General features: G+C 50.7%; 3 protein-coding genes across 4 annotated transcripts; 2 read left to right on the forward strand and 1 right to left on the reverse strand.

Moving 5' to 3' along the window:
• The first annotated feature begins 483 nt into the window (after window positions 1-483).
• On the forward strand, window positions 484-1,857 carry HMPREF1120_04605. 2 transcript variants are annotated; one of them, XM_009158737.1, is made up of 2 exons: window positions 484-1,109; window positions 1,331-1,857. In XM_009158737.1, exon 1 carries the CDS (start codon window positions 649-651, stop codon window positions 955-957), a length of 309 nt encoding a protein of 102 aa, XP_009156985.1. In that variant the 5' UTR covers window positions 484-648; the 3' UTR covers window positions 958-1,109; window positions 1,331-1,857. The 2 variants fall into 2 exon arrangements, with proteins under 2 accessions (XP_009156985.1, XP_009156986.1); XM_009158738.1 differs by having other exon boundaries at window positions 1,335-1,857.
• HMPREF1120_04606 (translocation protein SEC63) lies at window positions 1,260-4,964 on the reverse strand. The gene is made up of 3 exons (XM_009158739.1): window positions 4,422-4,964; window positions 2,787-4,371; window positions 1,260-2,733 (listed from the first exon to the last, which is right to left on the reverse strand). The coding sequence occupies exons 1-3, from the start codon at window positions 4,764-4,766 to the stop codon at window positions 2,474-2,476; spliced, it is 2,190 nt and encodes a 729-aa protein (XP_009156987.1). The 5' UTR covers window positions 4,767-4,964; the 3' UTR covers window positions 1,260-2,473.
• Window positions 4,965-7,521: 2,557 nt separating this feature from the next.
• HMPREF1120_04607 (amidase) lies at window positions 7,522-9,443 on the forward strand (the record flags this gene model as incomplete). Its single annotated transcript, XM_009158740.1, has 3 exons — window positions 7,522-7,655; window positions 7,709-9,224; window positions 9,297-9,443. 3 exons carry the CDS (start codon window positions 7,522-7,524, stop codon window positions 9,441-9,443), a joined length of 1,797 nt encoding a protein of 598 aa, XP_009156988.1.
• Window positions 9,444-10,943: the final 1,500 nt, after the last annotated feature.

The following is a 10,943-nucleotide window of genomic DNA, read 5'->3' on the forward strand; positions in this document are numbered from 1 at the left end:
TCCGCAGAACAGCACAACTGGTTAACGATGATAATAATGCCCAGTGATAGAGAGAAACCTGAATGGGGTTGGCAGGCTGTCGGGAGTCGTTTTCAGAGGGTTTATTATAGCATTGGCTTCGTTCTTGTAGCAAACGAGCGAATCTAGCACTACGGTATTCAACTATACCATACAGCAGTCATGTTTTGACTTCTCTTCCACTTAAGAGACAAAGCCTTGGAAATATTGCTATCAAGTGGTCTATCTCGACTGTGCAAGCATTGATACTGTGGATACAGTAGTATTAATAGTTAATCCTCCAGATTGTCTTGTTGTGCGGGCTGCTATGGGTGGATCTCGAAGCGCGGAGTAAATTGCGGAGGAGGCTGCTCTCCACTCGATATTGTGGCTGTGGCTGTCATCTGGGGGTCACCGCTCGACATCGGTGTACATCGTTGTAGAGAGACTTGAAGTGAGTAAGGCGGTAAGAAGGTGCACTGGTGTGGTTAGTACTCGAAGTATGACCATCATGCTGCCACCGGCAGTACTATCACTAGGTACACACTTGCGTAGAGGAGATGCAAGTGTCTAGTAGTTGGAGGATCGCCCGCACCACTGCATGCTCCAAGGGCTAGCAACTGGAAACGAACATTCGACCGAGGATCTGAAATGGTTCTAACCGAAGTCACTCAGCAAGTCGGGGTTCAAGTTGTTTGGCCTCTGCCGGGAGTAGTGTTAGTGCGACGTTTCATCGGCATATCCCCTGCCTCTCCCTCATCCCTCTTTTTAGGCTGCTCTTTCCTCTTTTCTTGTCTTTCTGTGTCTACTTGCAATCCAATCCCCTCCCACGAACGCACACGCACACGCGCTTGGCATCACTACAGTCAAACGATATTACAGACACTCTCCTGGTATTTGATTCCCTCTTGCACCGACAAGCAAGACTTCCGTCGCGTCGAAAGAGGACCCCTCAATTGAAACGCGCGCCTTCCTTCCCTCACTCGAGTAGTCACTTGACTTGCATCATCGCAGCGAGTGATAATACAACACTTGAACACTTGTTCGCGACACCGTCCACTACTCTGCCGTCAGAAATAGCCCCGTCGACGAACTGAATACCGGTTCTAAAGGTACAGTCCATTCTACTGTCCCTCCCTAGGTACTGCTCCTTTACCATCCGCGCTACCGTCCACCTCGTTCGCCCGCGCATGTATGTCCATGCCGCGCCTCCAGGGTGCAGAAACAGAACAGCGAGACAGGGAGAGAACAGAAGAGCATGATATGTGATGAGCAGTATATTGAATAAAACGAGACAGACATCGTGTTCCAAGTGCTAACCGTGCCCTACTAGTTAGTAGTCGACAATGCAAACCCGAACCCTCATTGGCGTCGGCGGCGTCCTGGGCCTCGCCACCCTCGCACTCACCCAACTGTCCATCCAGTCTCAGGACCGTCAATATAAGAAAACCCTGCAGTATATGCATGAGGGGAGGGACCGGATTAAAGAGCGGATGAATGAGATGAGTTCTGGCAGTTCGAGTGGGAAGAAGTGAGGTCCTCAAGACGAAGGCCGGAATACTGGATCCTACATGAACGGTCTCGCGTATACGTCTGAAGGATGCGATGCTGAGGGAGTGGACAGGGAGTGCATGGTGGTGGGAAATGCGTTGCGAAATGGGGGAGAAATTGAGTGGTGGTACTACATCAGTATGCATTATTGCCTCTGATGGTGAATGGGATTCGAGATTGAGAAAGGCAGTCCTTGCATGGCAAAGTTCAAGTTGAATGGTTCCTGGTGCTTACGGTGCTACCTAGGATCGGGACTGGGACTAGTAGTAAGGTCGATAGACTGCATTTCATTGATTTATATTGATACACTCACGATTGCCTTGTGCGACCACAAGTCGGTTTTTTCTCAAAAGAAGAGGTTGCACTGGCAGTGCTGCCGCACGTACTAGTAGTAGTAGTAGCGGTGCTGGTGTCCTACGGTTGGACTGCATTGATTCCAAATTGATTGCATCGATTCTGCATCAATTGGTGGTTGGGTCGGAGAACACAGTACTGTTTAGACTCAGGGGCTGCTTATATGTACCGGTCTAAGTACCATGGGGCATCAAAATATAAATGATAGTACTGTACCACTAGTAGTGGAATGCCTTTTGGCAAGGCAAAGGATAAAATAATAGCTGTAAGGGAACCGACAAAGTCGAACGACTGGTGAACCTGGAAGGTCAACCTTCAAACCCAAAAACGAGAAGAAGAAAAAAAAAAAAGTTCGGCCTCGACGACGGAGCGCGAGAATACTGTGAGATTTGGAAAATGATTCAAAAATTTGGTTAGGTATTTGACCCATTTTTTTTTTTAAACACCTGGCATCCGATGCAATGCACAATAATGCCTTCTAACTAGAGATACACTGCAGAAGATACAACCACTGGCATGTTGAGACAAACATCTCCACTGGCACGACCAAAGTAGGTACTCAGTCACATGATCATGAATCCTCATCCTCGGTCTCGGTGTCCGTGTCCGTGTCCGTATCTGACGTGTCATCGTCCGAACCCTCGGTATCGCTGTCGTCGTCGTCATCGTCGCTGTCGTCGACATCCTGAACCTTTTTCGAACCGCTCCGCGCAACAGGTACAGCTTGCGCGTCGGTAGCCGTCTTCTTCTTCTTTCTCTTCGTTGTGGTGGTTGTAGGGCCGCCGGTCAATCCGCCGGTCTTCATGGCTTGGAGTTGGCCGGCTAGGGTATCTACATCGCGTTAGTATTTGGGACAATACCGAAGTGTTTGAGCAGATAAATACCTTCGTCAGGCTCACTGATCTCGTCATCACTCTCGACGACATTGGCCTCACTGACATCCTTGACATCCAGCACAACGTCCACTTTCGAATCAAGGCCAATGTAACTGTCACATACAAGATGCATGACAAATGGGAAAGCGTGCACCTGCGCAGGTGCCTGGAAGGGAAACTTAAACGTCAACATGTTGAACGTGGGAGTGCCGTCGGCATTGAAGATGAGGCGATCAAATGCGGTGAATGTGAACGGCGGCACGGCAATGCGGCCAGTTCGCGCCTCGGACAAGAACACATGCCATCGCGGTGCGTGGTCAGCTGCGAAGTACGGCGCGTGGGCGAGCGGAGGTTGGACAGACCCTTCCTTGGAGTCGTCCTCGACCACCCGTCCGTCAGGTAGTTTGCGTCGCTTGGATTTGGCTGGTTTTCGTCCGTGCAGGGCATCGAGATCACCTTCATCGGGATCAATGTCCTCCAGATCCAGAGGGTTGACGGCTGGAACGTCCTTTGTGCCCGGGGGAATCACTCGGGCTTTAATCACGAGTTGGACCAGTGACGATGGTGTAACGACGCGTTCGCCGACAACTTTGAAAAACGCCTTGGCGATTTGTAGGTGTGGGATTTGAGAGGCAACTTTCATGGCTTGTGCGTGTTGGGATTCGGATAGTTCGGAGCACATGGTCCGCCTCACGCTGGGAGCAAGCGTCATGAACTTTTGCAAGGTCATTGGTGTTTTTGGATCCGTGGAAATCTTCGCAGCAATCTCGGGTGTGATGTTTGGAAGTTGAAGCAGAGGCGACCAGCCTGGAGCGACTGCTTGTATAATATTCTGGGAGGTGTGGTAGGATGCTAGGAGAGGATTGACTGCACCAAAGGGCAGAGTGATCGATGTGAAAGAGTTGTTCAGGAGCAGAGCTGTTGGTGCCACTTCGTACTTCTCCTTCTCGAGCTCTGCGTCTTCCAGGTCGATTCGAGCGAGGTACGCCCACAGCAAAGCAAGCGCTTTTCGTCGGACAGGATCTTCAATGGCTTTCAGTTTCGCCTTGTCCGCCTCTGTCAAGGCAGAACTGTTGAGAACTTTGCCTTCGACCTTGGCTGCCCCGGCGTCGCTTCGAGGGCCCTTCAAGATCTCCTTGAATTCTTCGCCCACACTCAAGGCAGTAATAACACCACCTTCTGTAATGTCTTCCTTCCATTCGCGAAACAGGTTGCCAGCGCTTGCGTGCAAGACTTTGTCCTTTGTGAGGGCTTGTGTTCCATACCACCATTTACCCAGTGTGTAAGGAAGGATAATCCCAAGGAGGACACCGTAGAACGCAACGACAAACCATCGGTTTCCTTCCTCCACCATCCACTTGGGAAGTGCGATGCCTATGCTTGTGCCTTGTTTCCCATCCGGGTTGCCATAGAGAAGATAATTGTTTCGGATCTCCTCGTCCGTCAACGCCTTGTACGCTTTGGTCATTTCGACCCATCGGTCGTTGATGAATTCGACTGTCTCGTTCTTCGCAGGATCGGGTCGCGCTTTATCTGGGTGGTATTTCACAGACAATCGTTTGTAGAACCGGTTGATCTCCGCTTCAGTAGCGCTCTACGCACAATTAGTCTTGCACAGCTCTCGGACCGTAAACCGCGACTTACCCTCGATACTCCCAAGATGTCGTACGGATCCCACATCTTGGGTGCGGTTCTCTGAGTGACAGCAATAAGATAAATCATGTACGCCATGAATGCATAGCCCAAGACCACAGCAATTATACGCTTCGTTTTGCGATTCTGCCTCTTCCGTCTCCTTCGTAGCGACTCGATAAGATCGTCATTCTTCGGTTTGAAGTCGGACTGGATCCGCGCCGCGGTCTGTTCGAGATCTGTCGACGGTTTGAGGATGTTGTACGTGAGCGGCACGGTGACCAGACCGGCCATGGTCAGCATGAAAAACGGGAAGAATTGCCCCTGGTCATCGTAGTTGTAGTCGGAGGACGACATTATGAAATGGTGGTCGCGAGCCGCAGGGGCCGCGTGGTGTTAGGGCGAAGTGATCAGTAGGTGTCGACTGGCAGGGAGACCTTCAAATTGAGCAAAAGTGGTTCACAGCAATCCTCTCTCATGCTACGAGAGGAATTAAATGAGGTCGGTAGAGAGGGAATGTGCAGACGCGGGCAGACCCTCGTTGTCGCAGGGTCCCTAGTTGTAATCCAGAAAAGTTACCTAAAGTACAGAGGTGGCTTCATCTTCAACTTCTCCAACGCTTGGCGCGGGTCAGCCTCGTCAGAAAAGGGGCGCACGTCACAAGGCTCCGCAGCCAGACGAGGCTGCGCATCAACACCACGCGGAAATCTGTTGATAGCCATAATATTTTGGTCGTTCATGGCTTCTACGCTGGTGCAAAGCTGTTAGACTCATTCTGTTGAATTCGTTTAGATGTATATCATGTGACCGTTCCGTAGTACCAGTCCTGCTGTGCCCAAGCCTTCATATCGGGAGTCCTCCTGGGTAATATCACTCCCCTTCGCTACACCACGTAGTTAACTTCGTGGAGGCCTCCAACACAACACCATTCAGGTGGGTCCGTCTATAGGTTATATTTTATTCCCGCAGAATTCTGTTCAACTTCAAAACAAAAAACTGAACTCGATCGGTACAGGCCTCAAGTGAGAGTTGAATTTCACGAATAGCAGTACCTGCCAACCCAAGGCAGATACTAGCGGGGGACCATATACATCTACGAGATGAAGTTACCTGATAAAAACCAACCATCATGGCAATGAATCATGAGAAGGTGAGTTTTCACAGGGGTTCGAATCCGGGTCTGAGAGGATTCGAGCCTGAGTTTTTTGATTCTTTGGAATCACGGTTTTTTGGCGCTGTCGGCACTGTGCGCACTCCCACGTGAGGCACTAACCTGCAGTGAAGTACACGATGCATCCGCAACAGTTCCATCGCCAACAAATTGGAGTGAGCTACAAATGTTGTCAATCGGCGGCAGTGTCGATAAAACCTTCAGTCACTGCCGCCCGAGGACGAAGTATTCAACCATTTCGAACCGAACTGACAAGCAACACCACGGCGCCGACTCAGTCGAGCTGTATGTTTGTCTCGGGTGAAGCCAAAATGTCATCAGGTCTTGAAATCCTCCATACCTCTTCAGAATGAAACAACAGTGTGAGAAGAACCATTGTGTCAGACTGACCCAATATGGTGAAATCACCCTCTCAAATCACCTATTCAGTCACAGTCAGACAGACTAGATATCAATATGAAGGACAATTGGGCCCTGGGTGCCGATGTACTGGCATAAAATACATCAGCACTCGGCTTCGCGGCTCCCCTAGCTTTATTGCCTACATCTTTCGGTTTAATTAAAGCACGCCAGCTCTGATGGCCTCACTCCTACCAACTCTGCTATCGTCCTCTCGTTCACTTCTCTGGGATGCTGATCGTGGTACGGCTCGTCTGCTCGGCCTTCGCCTCTTCTTCCCCCTTATCTCGCCTTCCCTCACCGCATCCAAGTCTCTTTCGGGGGGTCCTTAAAGCGCAAACCCTGGTCGACCACTGGCGTTGAGGCGATCTCGATAGCTATCATGCAAGATTGCCAGTTTCGTGCTATGGTACCCGTTGTTCTTCTGCTCTCAATGATTGGCTCTTGCCTTGTTCCACGGCTTCTTCAGTTTCCGTGCCTGACCTGAGATACTACTCTCTGGCATACACCCACGTGGAATGCTTTTTTCCCTGACCCTCCACTTCTCCATCTGCTGTCTACAACCATAGCTGGAGGTACTTACCCTTAGGCCTGCTTTGCAGACCCAATGAGAATTGTGCGTTTGAGGCAGGGTCAGGGGTGTTCTCGAGTCCAGTGCTATAAGCCAGGAAATACCAGGAAATACCTACCTAGGTACTTACTTTAACTCAGTGGGCGGACACCACTGCGCCTCAAGATACAGCATTGCATATTGATGAGCATTGAGACCCTCCCTGAGAACCCCTCTTTAGCGGACACATCGGCACTGGTCTCTTTCGGATAGGACTGCCCTGCAGTGCGCATGGCACTAGAACAGATGGCTGAGATTTTATGAAGACGAAATGATTCCTGCTAGAGGCCTGAAAACTGGGAATGCATGGCAATGTAACTTTGGCCGTCATGGTCGTAGGGTGATATCTTCCGTACTGGTTTGCATTAGCGGGCGTCTAAACACCATATCTTCACGGTACAATTGGTTCCATGATATGCGTGGGAGCAGGGGAAAAGCCGAGGGGCCATGCATTTTTGATATATACTAGTAGTAGGAGTCTATGCAGAGCCAATGCAGTGCATTTGCATGTCCCTTGGTAGTAGTTTGCTGAGGTCCCTCGTCTCTGGCATTAACCGACCTTTCGCTTGCAGAGAGCGACGCTCCTGGAGCCCTCTAGTGCGATGAAAATCTCGAATTTGCATCTCAACAATTGAATGCATGAGACTTGTCGTCCCTCTTTCGTAGTCTAAGCGACGACCATACGAAGAAGACTTCATATCTTTCATGGCTTCAGTCCGTTTCATGGGCGAACGGTACATAAGGCAGAAGGTCGGTTGACGTGGGTTCAAGCTTTTCCCGTCTTTGGTTAGTTTGTATTTCTGTGGTACGGAGCTCTCCACACAACAACTTGGAAACAACCTCCGAGATCGTAGTAGTAAGAGACTTTGCGTCCTTCCTATCCGTCCGGAAGACTTGAAGGGGTGTCATTACCCCTTATGTAATCGTTCGACATGGCAAGTCAGGCAGTATATGCGAATGCATGGTACCGACCGCAATCACGCAAAGGTCCTGAGGTCCCCTACCACAATGATGCGGGCTCGAACCCGGTGCTCCGGGGTTTCGCGTTGGCGGCTGTCTCGAGAATGTATGGACACATCATGTTCCGCGTGAATTGTGGACGTTGACTCAGACTGCCAGAATCGCATCGTCCTCATACATTCAGAATGTCCTTTGGAAGCTGAACAAGTTCGACAAGCTCAAAGAAACACCCGGACTTGAGGATTATGAGATGCGGCTTGATCCGACAGTAATCCCAATCTCATCGACTGCTGTTCCAGCTATAGCAGTCTCAGACTTGCCGGTGCCTCGTCCTCGGGAATCATCCAATAATTATTATACTTGCGCGGACTTCCGTGAGCTGTACAAGTCTGGCAAAGTCACTCCGTCGGATGTTATTGAGCAATTATTACCTTTGATTCGGCGGGACACGACGCCTGCTGGCCCCTACTCTGTCGCATTCATTGATACCAAGGTAGAAATTGTGCGAGCAGCTGCTAAAGCATCGACTGAAAGGTATCGTGCCGGAAAACCACTCAGCGTGCTTGATGGAGTTCCTCTAGCGGTGAAGGACGAAGTTCACCTAAAGGGTTACAAGAGGACTCTCGGCACAAAGCTGGATTACTCGGATCCTGGCGACCGGACCGCCTGGTGTGTCGAAAAATGGCAGGAGGCCGGAGCAATCATCATAGGCAAGACGAATATGCATGAGGTCGGCCTGGACACCACTAACAACAATCCGAACTGGGGCACGCCGTTGAATCCGCACAACAATGGCTACTATACTGGCGGAAGTTCAGGAGGATCGGCCTTTGTGGTCGCGTCGGGAATCTGCCCTATAGCTTTGGGAGTTGACGGTGGTGGTTCGATCCGTCTGCCTTCTGCCTTCTGTGGCATCTACGGTCTCAAGACGACCCACGGTCGTGTCTCTTCGCGGGTCGACTTTGAAAAGACGGACAGCGTTGTTGTCAATGGTCCAATGGCTAGCAGCATTGACGACCTTGCATTGGGATATCGGATCATGGCCCAACCAGACCCTTTGACCAGCCGAAGCTCCCGGTTCCCGACCTCATTGATCTCGGAGGCTTCATTATCTGAGATACCCAAGGGCAGAAAGGTTCTAGGCCTGGATCGAGATTGGATCAACAGAGCTGATCCTGAAGTGCTTGACATGTTCAATGCTGCTGTTGACCACTACGTCAGGAACTTAGGTTATGAGGCGGTGGACATCAGCATTCCATATCTTCCGCAAGGACAGAAGGCTCATGCACTGACAATCTTGTCTGAATCCAGGAGTCAGCACAGCGCAGCTAATATCAAGCATCTGAGCTGGCACAACCAACTCCTGCTCAATGTAGCTGGTAGCCATGCCACCGCCCAAGATTTTATCTTTGCCCAAAAGATGCGCAATCTCCTCATGTGCCACCTTGCATGGCTGTGGGAGCAATACCCTGGGCTGTTGCTGCTGTCACCAACTACACCGTGTGCGGGATGGAAAATTGAGAAACCCGGCGACATCACCAGCGGATACGGTGTCAGCGATGGAGACCAGAGTCTGAGGGCCATGGAATACGTCTATCTCGCCAATTTCACGGGGGCCCCAGCCATTAGTTGCCCGATGGGCTACACTGATGCAAATTTGCCAGTTGGATTGATGGTATTGCTCCCTCTCCTCCCCACCCCCTGTTTCCGTTCTCTCTTGATGGCCTGTATACTAATTCTTGGGCAGGCTATGGGCGAGTGGGGCAGCGAAGAGCAGCTGTTGGCGTTTGGCAAAGAGGGTGAGGCGCTGCTGGCAGGCGAAGGTGGCATTCGGCGGCCGAAGGGCGACAAGATGTGGGTTGATGTCCTCGCAGACCAGAAGACTGTTCAATAGAGTAGTATCTGCTGGCTGTGTAGGGACAAAATGCCATGATTGGTGCCATTAAGCTTTGCTTGACAGCCTACCTGTAGGTGCCTGCCTGTGATGAAAAAGGTCCCAAGCACTCATCTCAACTGGCAAAATGCTACGGAGCTTTTCCGTTCTGCCTCGTGCAAGTGCCTTCGAGGGCAGCTGCCTTGCTTCAAGTTGCTACGGTGTCCCGACATTGCCAGTGCCGCAGTGTGACATTCAAGATCCTCCTTGCACTGAGGCATTTCTTTGGTACTCTTTTTTTCGTGGTTTAATGGCTGCTCAATGTGGGAGCCGTGGCAACGCCGAAGTATACTGGCTGTCATTGAACCGTTGACTTCCCCTGCCCACTGGCATTGTTCCGCCGAAAGATACGAGCTGTAGCCTTCATTTTCCGCCACTTCAGTGCATCATGAGGCCCGTTTGCGGGCTTTTGGCCTTCATTGCACACAGTGCTTCGTTGCCTACAGTCTGTTGATCCCGATGCAACGCTGCCGGGAATCTACACTTTCTACCAATCTCAACCTTTTCCTACTCGATGGAACCAAACTCTACGAGGTTTTCGAACCTGCTCATCCGACCACGTGTTCTTTTCTCCTACCAGTTCCCAAGGCGATTTGCCGCACCCGACGACTGCATGCAATTGGCTTCGATACGATTGACAAACGTTGCACTGCCTCCCGAAGATCTGCTGTTCGTGTGGTTGTTCGGATTGCCAAGCGAAGTCTCCCATGGTGTTGTCTGGTCAAAAGGGGGATCGCGGGAGACTGACCACCATAAACGTTTTGGTTCGCCAATGGAACGCGATTCAAAACACCACGACACACCCATGTCCCCATCAAAACCAGAAGCATATTTACCTCTGATCTGTCCTCATGCCCTCAAGAAGTGTTGCCAGAGCAATATTCGTCGATCCCTTGGCGGCTTTCAGAGGTATATATTCCTCTTCCTTTCTCCTTCTTTCTCTCTTCTCTCCCTCCCTCCTACATATCTGCTCTCTTCACTTCTGAGCATCTCTTCATCTTCTCATTGCAGTGTCTGCTTCATCTTCACATCTACATACAATACGATCACAATTCATACATTCAATCCATTTACTATTTCCTGCTGTTTCATCTCCTTCACTTTTTCCAGCTTCTTGGGGCATCGTCCTCAAAGCTTGCACTTCTGCGTTCTGTTTTGCACTTTTGCAGCTGAGCACATTGCAACAGCTGTCATTTTCAATCGGCCTATTACCGGATTTTGCTCAAACAGGTACCTCACCCTCTTTGAGTAGCTCCCTCCCCTATCTTGTTTTCATATCTATCTACTGCTGTCTTTCTGCTGCCGCTCTTGCCCTGGCTGGAGCGGCTTGTTGTCTTCCCATTCTGACACAGCTATCTCCTCGTGTTCTCTGCTCTCTGCTCTCTGCTCTCTGCTCTCTGCTCTCTGCTCTCTGCTCTCTGCTCTCTGCTCTCTGCTCTCTGCTCTCTGCTCTCTGCTCTC

This window comes from Exophiala dermatitidis (assembly GCF_000230625.1).
Source record: "Exophiala dermatitidis NIH/UT8656 unplaced genomic scaffold supercont1.4, whole genome shotgun sequence".
NCBI lineage: Eukaryota > Fungi > Ascomycota > Eurotiomycetes > Chaetothyriales > Herpotrichiellaceae > Exophiala > Exophiala dermatitidis.

Excerpts from the sequence above, each read along its gene's own strand:
- HMPREF1120_04605 (XM_009158737.1), top strand. The coding sequence starts at position 649 with ATGGTTCTAACCGAAGTCACTCAGCAAGTCGGGGTTCAAGTTGTTTGG.
- HMPREF1120_04606 (XM_009158739.1), bottom strand. The coding sequence starts at position 4,766 with ATGTCGTCCTCCGACTACAACTACGATGACCAGGGGCAATTCTTCCCG. Across the intron at positions 4,372-4,421 it reads ACATCTTGGGAGTATCGAGG|AGCGCTACTGAAGCGGAGAT; the intron begins GTAAGTCGCGGT and ends AATTGTGCGTAG. Across the intron at positions 2,734-2,786 it reads GATCAGTGAGCCTGACGAAG|ATACCCTAGCCGGCCAACTC; the intron begins GTATTTATCTGC and ends AACGCGATGTAG.